The sequence below is a fragment of the Hylobates moloch genome, unplaced genomic scaffold, assembly GCF_009828535.3.
Source record: "Hylobates moloch isolate HMO894 unplaced genomic scaffold, HMol_V3 SCAFFOLD_22, whole genome shotgun sequence".
NCBI lineage: Eukaryota > Metazoa > Chordata > Mammalia > Primates > Hylobatidae > Hylobates > Hylobates moloch.
The window spans coordinates 46,495,506-46,512,707 of NW_026652297.1; the positions used below are offsets into that span (position 1 = coordinate 46,495,506).

At 51.7% G+C, this 17,202-nt stretch overlaps 1 protein-coding gene across 4 annotated transcripts in view; it reads right to left on the reverse strand.

The window, feature by feature from the left end:
* ANK1 (ankyrin 1) overlaps window positions 1-6,199 on the reverse strand; it is a 242,735-nt gene extending 236,536 nt beyond the window's left edge. For all 4 annotated transcript variants that reach the window (XM_058433668.1, XM_058433669.1, XM_032144332.2 and 1 more), the window contains exon 1: window positions 5,792-6,199. In XM_058433668.1, the coding sequence (XP_058289651.1) occupies window positions 5,792-5,917 (126 nt within the window). In that variant the 5' untranslated portion in view covers window positions 5,918-6,199. The remainder of the gene's footprint in view (window positions 1-5,791) is intronic.
* Window positions 6,200-17,202: the final 11,003 nt, after the last annotated feature.

Sequence of the window (17,202 nt, forward strand, 5' to 3'; positions counted from 1 at the left end):
GCCGTCTCTACTAAAAATACAAAAATTAGCCGGGCATGTTGACGCGCGCCTGTAGTCCCAGCTACTCTGGAGGCTGAGGCAGGAGAATCACTTGAACCCAGGAGGTGGAGGTTGCAGTGAACTGAGATTGTAGCACTATACTCCAGCCTGGGCGACAGAGCAAGACTCCGTCTCAAAAAAAAAAAAAAAAAAGAAAGAAAAAGAAAAAAAGAAAAGAAAAAAACGGTGACAATAGATTTTATTTCAGTCAGAAGAATTCAAGGTGGGGGAAACAATAGATTTACTTGGTACCAATTCTTTAGGGCCAACTGTCTCAAAATCAAAAAGAACAACTAAGAAAAAAAACCTGTACTAGTTAAATGTAGCTTTTCAACCAATTCAAGCCATAGATAGCTAGTGAATGGTTATGTACAAAGACTCAAGCATTGGCTTCAAAGTGCTTACAATTTAGTAGAAAAGATAAAACAAGAACTTCTGCATGTGCATGTGTGCATGCATGGAAGGTGCAGAGAGAGCAATGGGGTGGGGGTAAGGCGGGGGCAGATATGAAAGGTTTCTTGCAGGCGACAGTGATGGGCTTTGACATTGAAGGAGGAGGGAATCAATGACAGGATCGCCTATTCAAAGGTGTTGCCAAAGCAGACACAGGGGCAAGCTAACACAGATGAAGAGTGCCTGTACATAGGACACACTCGCCACTACGTGCTCATCTTTATTGTGAAAATAGGGAAGAAACCTCAGATGGGTTTTTTTTTTTTTTTTTTTTTTAAGTGTTGCCACATTGAGAGGAGAGGAGCAGAACTGGTGAGCCTTTGCTGGGGTGAGCAAAAGAAACAGGGAGACACTGGAGGCTGGCTCGTGTCCCCTGCCCAGGGAGGTGACTTGCTCCAGGCTCTGAATTTCGGCTGCTGCTGTACCTGCTCTGAGACAGTCCAGCACTAGACGGTTTGCACATCACTTGCTCCTCAGAGCCACCCCTCACAGAGGTGGAGCAGCAGCCGAAATTCAGAGTGTAACATCTTCTCAGCCCTCAAGACCCTGCTCTCCTGGTCTAGCCTATGGCTGGGAAGTGAGGAGAGCTCCTGGGAACAGCCCCCACCGCTGTTACCTCTGCAGCAGGGAGGGAGGAGCTGGACTGAAAAAATGGACAGGAGGCAGGCTGGGAAAATTCCCACATCTTCAGCCCCTGCCGGCGCCTCCCAGAGCTCCAGAGAGGCAGGCCCACCTTCATTTATGGAGGCTCCCAAGGTACTAAAATAAGAAGAAATGCCAAAGCAGGGATACCAAAGTTGTGATATGTTTTAAAGGCTTGCAACAAAGAACAAATGCTCTAATAATTCACATGCAATACAACATAAGTATGCTAATCAAAAGCCAAATTGAGGCTTTACATATAAATATCCATTAATGCCACAACACATATTAGTGAAATGGTTTAGCAACAGGACCCAGATTAAAGATGTGTGACGAGCACTGTACTCTTTCAATTCTGTCAGCAGTCTCTTGGATTGAATTGATAAAACCTTTTGGAGATAACAGCAGAAGTTGAAATTTGAGACCCTTTGCAAATGAGAGTCATGGGCCAACATGATGCTAATGCTTAACTTTCCTCCCTCCATCCCACTTTCCCCACCTCCAGACCCACTAAGCCTCCTTGTCAACCCTCCAGTCTCATGCAGGTGCCCCCCACCCCAAATCTCCCCTGTGATTCCAATCACTGGATCAACAAAAAACCCCTCTCCTGTCCAGGAGCAGGGCCTCCTCCTGCTGAGAGAGGAAGGCTGCGGGCTCTTCGGTTACTGCTGCATAGACTGGAAAGACTGACAGAGCTGCCTGAACAGCTAAGTGGCAGAGGCCACTCTCCACGCCTGGGCTTTCTTTTCTTTCTTCCTGCACTCTTCCTCCATCCCTCCTTGTGAGTGCCTGGCTCCTTGGGACCCTGTGCAAACACTGCTGTTGTTACAAATGTCTAAAATCACTTGACATTTCGTGTAGCAGAGACCCTGCAAGGAACTAACTACATGCTCAGTGGTGGAATCCACTGCACCAAAAGATTAGATGGTTCCACTGCCTGCCTACAAATCTCTATTGCTTTGCAAATGATTAGAAGAGAAAAAAAAATCAGACCTTTTCCAGATGCCCCCAAAAGACAGTCAGTCAAAGGGTGTATTATTCACCGGAACACATGCCTGCAACCAAGACAACATCTGGGCAAGCAGAGATTAATATTATATTAATTCACTCATTCAACCATTCACTCCACAAACATCCACCGCCTGCCGCTTGTGTCAGGTACTGAGCTAGGTGTCAGGTACACAGCTATGAATAGGATATGGTCTTTTCTTTCACCATCAGAGGATGAAGTAGGTGAACATAACTAGGGACAAGAGTAAACACCACCCTGGGGTCTCACGGTGTTAAAGGTATACGGCTTAGTGTGAACCTGTCACTCAGGGCCAAGGCATCAGCGCTCCTCTCCCTATCCACTCTTCCTTCCTTGAATTCTGCCCTCTTCTATCCTCTGCTTCACTTTTCCTCCCATCTCCCTGTCCTCTTCTCCTCCTACCCTCAAGCTCTGGGTAAACATAAAAAGCACACACATTCTTATGCCTCAGGCTCCCCCAGCCCTCAAAAGCTGTCATTCTTCATGCAATTGCCTGCTCTACACATGCTTTGCAATTTATTTCCATTCCAACCTTCAAAAGCAGTGGGACTTATCAGTCAATATCATAAATGCTGGATTTTTTTAAGCTGCAGCTACAACAGCAAGTGGCTGACGAGGTTCGCTCTGCACATGCACAGCACTGAATGAAGCCCCACGAGAGGCAGGCATTGTTAGAGCTCTACAGTTTAGCTCAGTTCCCTGTGTCGAGGTGGCTTCTATCTGTGTCAGTCAGTGCGTCACAACACCAGCCTCCTCCACCCGCCCCGCACACAGCATCCCTTAGCAAGCGCCTTCCTACACAATATCATCAACTGTAAAAACTGCAACCATCGCCAAAGTTACAACCGTGGTTATTTCTACAAACGGGAGGGATGCGGTTCTGCTCAGTCAGTCCCTGGTAAGTAGGTTACCCATGGGACAAACATCTTTCCTTTGAGTTAATTCAGAATGCCCTTGGCTCAGCTATCCATCCACACAAGAGGCCAATGTCCTGGAGTAAAATGTTTGTTTGCATGTATGGAATTCCTTCTGCATGCTGGTATAAGAAACGGAAGCTGGGTCCACACACTCTGTAGTCTGTGTGAGCAGCTGTAAAGTCCTCAGCTGCCTGATTTTAATACATGTCACCTTGAAAAATTATCTCCTTCATGAAAAATGGCTTAGTTAGACTTCACCTTATATGAACCTTTGAGTTAGCCCTAGGCCCTCTGCCTCACCAGGCCCCGTGTAAGCTTTCTTCAGATGCTGCTTTCTGCACTGCCTCCTTCACCTTTCCCTCTAGAGCTTTCCACCTGCTTGTGATTTTCAATTTTGCTATAAATTTTAACTCTATTCTCTGAGATGACCCTCCAGACCATCCCAACGGCTGAGAAAACTCACAGCCCTTACAAAATACCAACAAAGCATCCCTACATCCCACCCCATACCATCTCCCCCACACCCAAAGAATCAGTCCTAAGAGTTTGCGTCACTGCTATCACTTTAAATGAAAATTTTCTTATCATTGTATTAATCATAGCACCCAGGATACTGCATAAAATAATGAAAATCTGAATGGAAGATTTTTGAACGCTTACTGACGCAGTATGCTGCGACCGGCTAGCAAAACAAGATAACACCATTTAGGGGGAGGAATACATTAAATATTATCATCTTTCACCAAAAGAAAAAAAAGAAATGAGGTTTACTACGAATGTAAAGATTAAGACCAAAGAAGCAAAAAGAATATTGAAATCACCGCTTTCATATGTGTGTATTATACATATTTGGAATTCAGAGTTATATTAAAGGGAATTTTCACAGAATGGAAAAGAATCACAGGAGAGGGGGTGGGAGGGGGTTTTTTGACTATCTTCAAAAAATGATTTATGGTGGTGGGAGCGTCAAGGAGGAAGCCTGGGAGAGTTAGGCGGATGAGAACACTGAGTGAGCAGCTCGAAGAGGAGCGCCTTGGCTCCCAAAGCAGGAGGCAGGAATGGAAACACAGAGCACTCCTTCCCGAGAAGAAGTTCACATTCACGCCAAGAAAGTGGGTGAGCATCGCAGCGTAGAGCCAGACTTCCCCTGCCTGACTCACAAGACGGGCTCCGGTATTTTAGACCCCAGCAGAGGGACCCGCGGAGATTCTCTCTCGGTGGCACCAACCCAAACTCTGATTCATCAACGGTTTGGAAAAGGCCCCTTTTCGATCCTCTAAAGGGGTGGTGCCTTTGTGAAACTACTATTTACACACAAGATGGCAATCCCTCAAGGGAGGTGGGGACGTCAGTTTCTGAAGGGTACAGGAAAGCCTAGAGAGTGTTGGTTACTTCCTTTGAAATCAGAGAACATCTCTAGGAAGAGGATGGATGTTGGTCTGCTGACCAACTGTCAAGGGGTGTGTGGCCCACAGACAACCTACTCCCCAACACTCAGCATGCTGTCAGCTGCAGGCTCCAAACTTCTTTCTTGGAATGAGACAGTTTCAGGGAAAGAAAACATGTTTCCTTCTCAACCAAGGCCAGAGCCTCTCCCTGGAAGCCTGAGGGGCCCCACTCCTTGCCGGGGAGCCTTGCAGACTGGGCCCCACATCGACTTCTTCGGGTGAAAATGGCTCTCCTGAAGCCAGAGTTCAGCATCTCCAATTCCCAGAATTACACCCACGTACTCTTGGCCTCCTCCGTGGCTCTAAGGCGCCCTGACTTCTGTCACCCTCCTTTCACCATCAAAGGTGTTTCTGACCTAAGGTGTTTCTCAAGGTGCTTTGATCAGGAGTAAGAGGACCCCAGACCCAAAAAGGGCTAAAAACAGCAACAGTTGCCCCTGGAGGTCTGGGTCTTTGCGGGCCTACTTTGTCTCGGCACCCCAACACAGAAATACCCGGGATGCCTGCCCATGGGCAGAGCTGGTCTCTGACCTGGCCTTTGGGCCAGCCTGGAGCACCCGTGCCTGGCTTCCAAAGGAACTTCCCCTCCCTGGCATGGGTGGCTCATCTTGAGTGACCTGAGCATAAGATGTTGCAAATACCCCGGGGAGAGGAGAAGGCGCCTTCTTTTCTGCTACCAGATCCAGAGGGTCAGGAAAGGTGCTCCCCGAGAAGGGTCAAGGAAGGGCAGGAGCCCGACTCTCTTTCAGAGACACCTAGGAAAGACGCTCTCCGCGCCAGAGTGGGTCACCTAGGGAGGCGCCGGGCAGAGCTTCCCCCCGCCCCACCCCGGAGCCTGGAGCCGCGTTTACCCATACCGGCTCTCCTGGAAAGCCAGCGGGGGCGGCGCGCCCAAGCAGGGCAGCCCACCACCCGCAGCCGGCAGCCAAGGCCCGGAAAGTTGCTCCTAGAGCCGCGCGGGCCTGCCGGGTGCTGTCCAAGGTGCTGAAAGGTCTATGCAGGCAGCGGGCGGGAGGCTTCTGCGCGCCCTCAGCCTCCCGGCCACCCGCTCTGCCCTTCCAGCCTGCCGCCCTGTCCCCTTCCCGGCCGCGCAGAAGCCTCCGTCCCTCCTCTGCGCCCACCGAGCCTTTCCCGCTCGGGTGCCGCCAACTCCGCCGCACCGGGCGCCGCGCCCCACCGCGTCCCGGGCCGCCCGACCCCTGCCCCCAGCAGCCACTTCCAGGCTCCGCGGCCGCTGGGCTTTCACTGCCGCCCCCTCCTACCTTCTTCTTTCGGTCACGGGAGCGGTTTCTCCGCTTCCTGTTGGATTCCTCCTTCTCCTTCTGCTCCTGGAGGGCCTGCGCCTCGATGTCTTTGATTTTCTTCAGCTGTTTGGCCGCTTGAGCCATGGCGGGTCACTGCGCTCCGGTCCCCGCCTCCTGGACCCCTAGCGCTCAGCGATCCCAGAGGCGACACCCCCTAAGAAGGGGAAGGGGATCTCTGCTCCGCAGAGGGGACAGCGTTAGTGGCGCGCCGAGGGCCGGCTGCGGCGGGGTCGCGGGAAGGCGAAGGCAGCTCCGGGCGCGGAGGGCAAGGCGGGCGGCCCGCGGCCCGGGATGGCGCTGCCGCCGCGGCCGGAGCTCGCTCGCCGGCGCCCGGGACGGGCTCTGGGCTGGGCCCGCCGCCTCCCTCCCTCCGCCTCCCTCCCTCCGCCTCCCTCCCTTTCCTGCGGCGGCGGCGGCGGCGCGGGGGGCGGGGGCGGGGAGGCGGCTCGTACTGCGGCGGCGGCGGGCGGTGAGCGGCCGCGGAGGGGGCGGACTCGGGCGCTCAGCGCGGGAAGGCCCGGGGGCCCGGCCGGCGCGGCGAGGCTGGGCGCGCTGGGCGTCCGCACGCGGGCATGGCGAGCGCTGAGCTTCCCCCTTTGTAGAGCCCCGCGCCGTCGGGCAGCTGGAACAAAGCGGCCGCTCTACCCCGGACGCCGCTGCGGGCCGCAGCGCCAAGCCGGGTGAAGAGAGGAGGCTGCGGCGGGCGGCGCGCCCCGCGCCCGGGCGACCCGGCGGACCAGCGCGCCTGGCGGCGACGAGCGCGGTGACATCGCGGGAGCGGAGGCTCGGCCTAGAGGGCGGGCGGCAGAGGGCAAGGACCGGGCCTGGGGCGCCCCCGGGCGGCGGCCGCTGAGGGCCCGGACGCGCTACTCCCGAGCCCGCGGTGCGGTTCCTCCCAGGGCGCCCTCAGCGGAGGGCGCGCGCCTCCGGGGCTCCCTAGGGAAGAGCCCGTTCCCCGCGCCGCACGCTGGGAGCTTGATTTGCCCCTTTCAGACCATGTGGGCCTTTTCATTTGCATATTTCCCAATTATAGATGAAAACGTGTCCAGGATCAAGTGAATTGTTTTCCTTTGAGTCCTCTTGGGACAGAAGTGGAAGTAGGTCCCCGCTCCAGGCCCGCCCGTCCCCCATCCCCGGCGCTCCCGCGCACGCCTCCCTGGGGACGCCGCCTGCGCCAGTGCCCCGCGGAGAAGAGCTGCACTTGGGTCCGCAGCGCCAGCCCAGCCTGTGGCAGGCGGAGGGGGCCTAGGGCTCAGCCAGCCACCCCGTCACGCGGCACAGGAGCCAGCCGGGGTCCCCGGCTCGGAAGCTGCCGCCCACCCACTCCCTCTCCATCCCGTGGGGCGAGCTCTTCTTCCACAAACGGCTAAGGAGGGAGTTGTGAAAAACAATATTTGAGACTTGGAGAAGAGTTATTATGAGATACTCTGCCTCCTTCTGCCTCCCCTAAGCTGAGGGCTTGCTGTACACATTTACCCAGCCAGGCTAGAGCCGAGAAAGGAGGCGTCTACCAAGCTGCAGAGAACGACGTCCTGGGCCTGCGAGCTGGGCCCCACGCTGTGCAAACTTGGGAGCAACTGGGCCTCGCCTCTGACCCCTGCAGCTCGCAAGCGCTCCCTCACAGGACCTCCCTCCCGCCTCCCCCTCAACCCCGTCTCTGCCCTTCCACCCCCCTCTCCACCTGCACTCCTCTGGCAGAAGCCTTGTTTTGAAGACGATTTCCCAGGGCTGAGTCCTGGACTGAGGTCTCCTCACTCTAGAGGCAGTGCGAGCCACAAATCCCAATTCCATATGGAATTTAAATTTGCAAGTATTCATATCTTTAAAAAAAATAAACTGGTAAAATTAATTTTAATAATATACGTTAATTCAATATATTCAAAATATTTCAACATGCAATGGATTTATTATGAATAGGACATTTTACATTCTTTTACTAAGTTCAACATTCAGTGTGTATTTCACACTTACATCACATCTAAATTCAGACCCGGCACACTTTAATTGCTTAATAGTTACATTTGACTAGTGGTTACTCTATTACACAGCACAGCTCTAGACTGTCTCCCCAGGCCAACTCACCCGCTGGCCGGGGCTGTAATCAACCTACCGACAACACGCATAATTTATTTCCAGCACAGCCCTATTCCTTGAGCACAGGCCCCAGGGCCACTGTTCCCCTGGGCCTCCTCACAGTCATGCCTCCATTCCCTCTGGCCACCCTTCTGTCCACCCCCCACTGCAGGATGGACTACACATCACAGATCTGGCTATTGTCACTTCTCCACTTAGCATCCTTCCTTGTTGCTCCTGAAGATCAGAATCTGTTACACCGCCTATGAGGACCTGAATGATCAGGCCCTTCCTACCCACTGACTCATCTCGCCCAGGTCTGTGCTGGTCCCTGTGCTCCAGCCTCAGCAGGCTTTGAGCAGGTCCATGTCGTCCCTCTACCAGGCTGCTGTGTCCTTGATGGCCCCTGCACAGACCGCCCTGTGTCCACTCCACCCCCATCCCCAGTCTACCTAACTCCAACTCACTCATCAGATTTCACTACGGTCTTCACTTCCCCCGGGGCCCCAGACTGGCTCTGTCCTCTTGCAGTAACATCATGTGTGCCTCCTTCATGACACATGTAATTTTACGTTAGTGTGATTGATTGGATTCATGCATAGCTCTCCCACTAGACTTGAAGCTCCATAACGGAAGGGGTAGTGTCTGGTTTTGCTCACTATTGTACCTGCAGCACTTGCATAGTGCCTGACAGATAGTAGGGGCTCGATAAACATGTGTTGAAGAAATCCACAGGTCTACTGTGTCCTGGTTTAAGGAATAATCATAAAAAATAGCAGCATTTCCATTGCACCAAGCATTATCACCATTTTACAGATAGGAAAGATGAGGCACAGAGAGGCTGAGTAACTATTCAAGGTCGCACAGCTAGTAAATAGTGGAGCTGCCTGTAATCCCAGTGCTTTGGGAGGCTGAGGCTGGAGGATCACTTGAGCCCAGGAGTTCAAGACCAGCTTAGGCAACATAGTGAGACCCTATCTCTACAAAAAATAAAATTAAAACAATTAGCCAGGCATGGTGGCTTATGAGTATTGTCCCAGCTACTCAGGAAGCTGGGGTGGGAGGATCACTTAAGCCCAGGAGTTTGAGGCTGCAGTGAGCTATGTTTGCACCACTGCACTCCATCCTGGGTGACAGAGGGAGACCCTGTGACAGAGGGAGACCCTGTCTCTGAAAATAAAATAAAATAAAAAATAATGGAACCAGAACTTGAATCCTGAGGGGCTGGCTGTGGAGTCTTAACCATTGCATCGTACTAATCACTCTATTTCCTTATCTATAAACAAGAATCTGATATCACCTCCTTCGAAGGATTGTCAGGAGGACCAGGAGAGAAAGAACGTGAAATGTTCCAGGAAAACATCAAGTGCTGTACAGAGTGTCAGTTTCTTCATGGACTAGTTGGTGTCTAAGGCCCCTTCAGCCCCAGGACCCTGATTGCTCCTGTAGATCTAAATCTTTATAGAAGCCTTTTGAAGGTTAGAAAAAAAAATAGTCTCTCTGACTCAAGGGGAATATATTATCCTTAAGGAACAGCAGACAGCACTTGGTAGATAGGAAAGTCCTGCCTGAGTCCCCCTCAAATCAACACTTAGGGTGGTGGCTGTGGCCCTGAATATTCAAAAATCTCAGTTGGGGTACGATGAGAGTCCTGTTCATGTCCCTGGTCTACTTGTTAGGTAGCTCCCCTGTATCCTATTACATATTAGGAAGATTTCAGGCTGAGAAAGAGAAAGTGGGAATGTAGTGTTGAAGCTGTGGTCCGAAGCCTTTAACAGGCTGATCTGGATGCCGTGAGAGTGATAAGGAAATGGTGGGTGCTCTAGCTGAATTCCTACTGAAATGAGAGACCAGGGAACACCAGCATCTCAGCAGCCAGAGGATCTTCCTCACTCCTGTTCAGAGGAAAGATGATGCAACCCTTCTCCACACTCCCCATTGCAACAGACCATCATCATTATCATCACCAGCATCATCGCCATATCATCATCCTCATCATCATCACCATCACCAGCATCATCACCAGCATCATCATCACCATCATCATCATCATTCCCATCATCATCATCATCACCATCACCAGCATCACCATCACCAGCATCACCATCATCACCATCACTAGCATCACAATCATCATCATCATCCCTGTGATCCTCATCATCATCACCATCATCAGCATCACCAGCATCGTCATCATCACCATCACCAGCATAATCATCACCGTCATCATCATCCCATCATCACCAGCATAATCATCCCCATCATCATCATCATCACCATCATCCCATCATCATCACCATCATCATCCCGTCATCATCACTATCATCGCCATCCCTATCATCATTATCACCAGCATCATCATCACCAACATCATCACCGGCATCATCATCACCAGCATCATCATGGCCATGATCATCATCCCCATCATATCACCATCATCACCATCACTAGTTTGTCATCACCAGCATCATCCTCATCAGCAGCAGCAGCATCACCATTATCATCATCGCCATCATCATCATCCCCTCATCGTCATCACCATCATCATCATCCCCATCATCATCACCACCATCATCGCCATCAGCAGCCCTATCACCATCATCATCACCATCATCCCCATCATCATTCCCATCATCATCCCCATCGTCATCACCATCATCATCACCAGCATCATCATCACCAGCATCACCATCACCAGCATCATCATCCCCATCATTACCATCCCCATCATCACCATCCCCATCATCATCATCCCCATCATCATCTTCCCCATCATCATCACCAGCATCACCATCACCAGCATCATTATCATCATCATCATCACCATCAGCAGCAGCAGCATCATAATCATCACTCACTGACCAGATTCTTTGCTGTGCTCCAAGCACTGCTGATCATATACCAAACATCGATTTCTCATAACAAAAGCATTGATGGCCCTGTTTTCCATATGAGGAAGCCAAGGCTGTGCTATAGTTTGGATGTCTGTCCTCTCCAAACCTCTGTTGAAATTTGATCCCCAAAGCTGGAAGTGAGGCCTAATGAGAGGTGTTTGGGCCGCGGAGGTGGCTCCCTTATGAAGGGACAATTAATGCCCTCCCTTGCGGGTGAGTGAGTTTTCACTCTTAGTTCCCACTAGAAATGGTTGTTAGGAAGAGCCAGGCCCCTCCCCTCTCTCTTGCTTCCTCTCTCGCTGTATGATCTCTTCACACGCCGGCTCTCCTTCCCCTCCCACCATGACTGGAAGCAGCCTGAGGCCTTCCCCAGATGCAGATATTGGCATCACACTTTCTGTAGAACTGTGAGCCAAATAAACATTTTTTTCTTTATAAATGACCCAGCCTCGGGTATTCCTTTATAGCAAAACGAACAGACCAAGACAGGCCGCCTGTGTTAAGTGACCTCCCCCACGTCACATTCTGATGGAGCGGAGTCAGAATTCAGACCCAAGCTGCCTAATGCAAGGCCTGACCTAAAAGGAACCATCAGGTGACCGGTTTTGACAGTGACTCAGCCGGTTCTCCTGAGTGTAGAAGTATTAGTAACCTGAGTTAGACACATAAAATAATATCCCCAGGCAGGCAACCAAAGGGCCAACTTATTCCTCCAAAGTGATAGAAACAGAACCCACAGTGACCCACACACAGCATCAAGAGACAAAAGACTGCCCCACTGTGGTCCCCAGAGAGCCACCTCCTCTACTGCAGCCACACCCCTCACTGAGATGTCCCTACTGGGTGCCCACCATTCATTCTCAGGCTCTTCTCGTCATTTCTTGGGAGCCACAGAATCCGGCACACACCCACGAGGGGGGTCACTAACCCATGGGTGAGGACAGTTGGTCACTCAACATGCAGGGAAGTGGTGTGGGGAGTGAGTCTGAACTCCAGCACAGAAGACAGCCCCAGTTCTTCATTTTTTTATATAGGGACGCTTATTACTCAAGGAAATTCTGTATTTCAGTGGGGCCTTTTTATTTAGCTGCTAAGTAAAGGGGAATGGAGTCCATTTTTATATCTTTGCTGCTTTCTTCCCTAAGATTTCCATCTGGTTCCCAGTCCCATCCAGAATGTATGCATTTATGCAACTAGACCGACTTGTGTTTTTAAAAGAAACATTATTAATAATTAATAAAGCTTCCCAAGATAAAAGCTGCCTCTTGAACTAAATAATATAAATAGCTAAAACATAATGAGAGCACTGGGCATTCTTCTAAGTGTATTTAACCCTAAGAACAACTCCATGAGGCAGATGCCGTTATCATCACCATTTTACAGTTAAGGAAACTGAGGCACAGAGAGAATGAATAACTTGATCAAGATCAATGGCTACTAAGTCATGGACCTCAGATTTGAAACAAAACAGTCAATATTTAGAGACTGTACTTTTACTGCTACTTAGGACAAACATCCTAAATTGAGCGTGGGCCTGGAAGATTCTGTCCATGTACCATTAATCCCTTTTAGGAAAGAAGGAGCCAACCAGAGTCTACCAGTCCTGACTCCTCTGAGGGCAGATGGCTGTGGGGTCTCAGCCATCCAGTCCAGTGCCATACCCTATAGGTGTTCAGGTCAAGTTTGATTCAGGAGAGGTTATCCAGGAGCCATGAATGTAGAGGATAAAACAGGAAGACGAATGGAAAATTAGAATTGCAGAATGAGAAGGAACTGCCTTGCATTTCCCAACCAATGGGAGGCTTCTTCTGCTCGCTCTCACATTCCCAGACCAGATCACTCCCCAAGAGGGCTGCTGTCCGTTTCCCACGGGGTTCAAGCCATCTCCCCGGGTGTGTGCACACCAGCCCTGCTCTGCCGTCCAGCGCTACTACACTGAAATTATTCAAGCCCTGCTTCTGTGTGATAGCCCTTCAAATATTTGAGGAGAGCTTTCACTCTCCCCTATGCTTGACCAAAATAATGTCAGGAGTTCATAGTAAAGGTGAATATTGAGCTCACAGATTCCTAATTTCCTGTCCAAGGTTTACCAATGACAGCAATCTGTCCTTTTCATAATTGCATTATCCAGGGCAGAATTTGAAGAGATAAAAAGCCTATAAGTCAAGGTGTTCAGAGAAAACAGAAAAGCAGGAAGAGGATTTACATCCAGATTTGTAGAAAATGCTGGAGTAAGGCTGGGCATGGTGGCTCCTGCCTGTAATCCCAGCACTTTGAGAGGCCGAGGCGGGTGGATCACCTGACGTCAGGAGTTTGAGACCAGCCTAACTAACATCGTGAAACCCCATCTCTACTAAAAAATACAAAAATTAGCTGGGTGTGATGGTGCATGCCTGTAATCCCAGCTACTTGGGAGGCTGAGGCAGGAGAATCGCTTGAACCCAGGAGGCAGAGGTTGCAATGAGCCAAGATGAAACCACTGCGCTCCAGCCTGGGTGACAGACAGAGACTGTGTCTCAAAAAAAAAAAAAAAAAAAAAAAAGAATGAGAAAGAAGGAAGGGAGGGGAGGGGAGGCGAGGGGAGGGGAGGCGAGGGGAGAGGAGAGGAGAGGAGGCTGGCTTGAAAGTCCAGCGTTGGCTGGCTGGGTCCTCAGGCCTACATGTGGGTGGGGACCCTACTGCACCCTCCTCTGCACTCTCCCACCCAAGGTGGCCACCACCTCACTCCTCCGTGGTGACAGTGCCTTCCACTCCCAAGGGGAAATGGAAGCCCCAGGCTGCATGTGCTCAGTGCCCTCCCTTCTGCACCATTGAAATGTGTCTGCATCCACCCCTTGTTGACGTCTTTGGATCCCACTCCTTCTCACCTCCTCAGAAAACCGGGCTGCCAGAGAGCCCTGCTCTCACTGCGTCCCCATGGTGTGCCTGTCACCAGCTCCTCCAGCCTGTTACTTCCAGGTGCAGCCCTACTGCACTCCAAATTCTTTTGCCACCGTGGAACCTATGGATGCATTTTGATCTGACTCCCTGGACCTTTTGACCTGGCGGTGTATCTCCCCCGTTCCCGAGACCCCACTCTCTCCCTGCTCTCCTCCCAGCTCCTGAATGCTTTCTATAGGACTCACTAATAAAAACTTCTGCCTGGGCTCTTTTTCAGTTTATACCTTCTCCCTGTATGATCTTAGCCTTGGCTTCCACTAGCACCCACATGCCCGGATCTATAACTCCAGCTTTGACCTCTCTCGGAAGACTGAGGCAAGAAGTCTGCCCAGTGCACCATCAGAAGTCACCTCCTGGCTCCTCAGTCCCCAGTTAACCCAGGCAGAAACCTGGGCATCCCAGGGAGCCCCCCTTCCTCTCCTTTACAGCCCCCGGTCTTCTTATTCACTAGATTTCAGAGGCTTTCTTCAAAACCAGTTCTCAAATTCGCACATGCACTCACATCACCTAGGGATCTTATGAAAATTCGGACTCTGATTCAACTGCTATGGATAGATTGCAGCCACGGCTCATGGTCTCTCCCCTGCGTGTATACTATTTATTTATTTTAATTTAATTTAATTAATTTCTTTTTTAGATGGAGTCTTGCTCTGTTGCCCAGTCTGGAGTGCAGTGGCTTGATCTTTGCTCATTGCAACCTCTGCCTCCTGGGTTCAAGAGATTCTTCTCCCTCAGCCTCCCCAGTAGCTGGGATTACAGGCACCCACTACCACACTGGACTAATTTTTGTATTTTTAGTAGAGACGGAGTTTCACCATGTTGGCCAGGTTGGTCTTGAGCTCCTGACCTCAGGTGATCTGCCTGCCTCAGCTCCCAAAGTGCTGGGATTACATGCGTGAGCCACCACACCCAGCCCATGTATACAATTTACATACACGCCTCTGTGAGCCCGCCCAGCCCAAGCCCACATTTCCAGCTCCCCACGTGCTCTCTCTTACCTCCCCTGTCAGTGCCCCTCCAAAAAAGGCAAGCACTGTTTTGACCTTTAGCACCCTGGCAACCAGTCCATCCTGATGCCATCCAGAGCCCACCAAGAGTCACCTCATTAGAACAAAAGATGTTCCGATCACCTAGGAATTCCCAAGAGATTAGTAGCTCTGTGTCAGGAACCAGGGTCAAAGGGCAAATATTAAAACAAAAGATTCTTCCAGCACCCCTTTCTACAGCAGTATTAGGAGCTGTATGTCAGAAACCAAGGCCAGATAACAATGTACATATTTCTTATTATTTCGCAGTGGTATTTTCCTAATCCTACTCCACCCACGAGCTCCTCCACATTCCCTTTCCGTGCCAGTTTCCTTCCAGTCGCTCCTGAGGGACATCCCTCCCCACCAGGGTGAGTCTGCAGGCCCGGCCTTACATAGAGCCATCACTGGTGCCTAAGTCCCATCTTCCAAGCCACGTGGCTGTGCTGCACATGGACACTGGCGTCCACCGGCTCACCTCAGACATCACTCTCCTCTCGCTTCACGGCCACTGCCCTTCCCCTGGGCCCTCCACTGTTGTCCCCTGGGCTTTGGCTGTCACCCACTGAAACCGTGCCCCAGAGCTTAGAAAAAAAAAACCTAATGACTAATAGAAATGCTTGAGTTTTCAGGATAACAGATAAGAAAAGACAACTTCCGGAAACACTGAAACTCCCTCTGCTTATGAGATTTTAAAACCGGCTGCAATTGGTTGGAACCAATATGGCCAAGTAAGTCTGCACAGAGCCTGCCTGCTAATTGTCATAGCCTGAGTTTCTACTGCATATGTCACACTAACTTCCCCAGAATTTTCACATGGGACCCATGAGGAGGCATGAAGAGACAACTGCACAGGTGCAAGAACTTTCCAGACCTCCTTTTTCCCTCCACCAATCACCTACTAATCCCAGAATCCACTCCCTAAACCTTTGCTAATAAAATTCCTGCCTTAAAGCCAGCACAGGGAGACAGATGTGAGCTGGACTCCTGTCTCCTTGTTAGCCCACTAGCAATCAAAACTTTCTTTTCTCAAAAGCCCAGTGTCACAGCACTGGCTTCTTGCATGTTGGGCAGAGTCTCCTTTGTTTGGTAACCCCATCAGCCAAACCCCCTGCCCCTGTGTGTCACTGTAGGGCAGCCTCCTCGCCTCCTAAATCTCCCCACACACCTCACCCCTTGCTGTGGCAGCCTGTCAGGGATTGGTGGGGAGGACAACAGAGATGTCTCCCAGGCGTGGAGGCTGGAAGTCAAGGTCGAGGTCACTCCTCACCACTGTGAGGGAGCATCTGTCCCAGGCCTCCCTGCTTGCTCCTCGTGGCTCAGGTGCTCCTTGGCTTGAAGATGGAAGCCTGTGTTTTCTCCCTGCATCTCCCCCCTGCATCTCCCCATCAGATTCCCTTGATGCGTCTGTCCCTGTGTCCAAATGTCCCCTTAAAAGGACACCAGTCACATTGGATGAGGACCCACATTAATGACCTCATCTCAATTTGATCAACAAAGACAATTTTTCCAAATGATATGTTACACACTGAGTTAAGTGACTGGTTCCAAGGTGATGGTCGCAGGTTCTGGGGGTTGGGACTGCAGCATCTTTTGGAAGGGCCACAATTCAACCCCTCACGCTCTCTTCTCCCCTGAATTAAGCCCTCAGCAGCAAGCTTCCTCTCCCTGCCAATAAAGAGTCCCTGAGGTGGCTGTCGAGGCTCCTGGCTCAGCCTCTCCCTGGCTTCTAGTCTCATCCCCCGATGCCCTCATGCCAGCCAGGGAAGAGGGCTTGCTGACCCCAACCCAGCCACTAGGAAGCTCCACATGCATCAATTCAGGCCCGCTCCCTCCCCTGCAGGTCTCCCTGTCCTCCAAGGGTCACCGGCTGCAGAGCCGTCCCCAAACGGCCCTGCTGGAACCCGGAACCCATCGGGCAGATGCCCCCTTCTGTGAGGACGTCCATCGCAAGTCAGTCGTGTGCCTGCCCCCCTCCCTCGGTGCCCTTCAGTCTTGCCCGTCATCCACCAATCACTCCCAGAGCCCCTGCCAGGTGCTGGGCACCAACTGGGCTCTGAGTTTGTTGTCTCACTCAGCCGCCACAGCCAGAGGGTCGCAGGAGGCACGCTGCAGAGCACAGTTGAGCGGCCAGCCCTGATGTCGCCTGAGCACTCTCCTTGGGACTTGGCCCTGCTGGACTGTCTGTGCACAGGATGGACAGGAGTCACAGAAACCCCATCCCAGCCCAGAGCCCAGTGGGGATTACAGCAGCTCAGGTCGGGAGGAGGGAGATGAGTCAGCCTAGGAGCCGAGGCACTTAGGCTCAGATTCAGTCCCCAGAACCAGGTCACATGGCCAGCTGGAGGGAGTGGGGCGTGGAGTGGGGTCGGGAGGGGCTGACACCTCCACTCCTTGGTCTCCAGGACCCAGAGCACCTAGCACAGTGCTCCAGGGT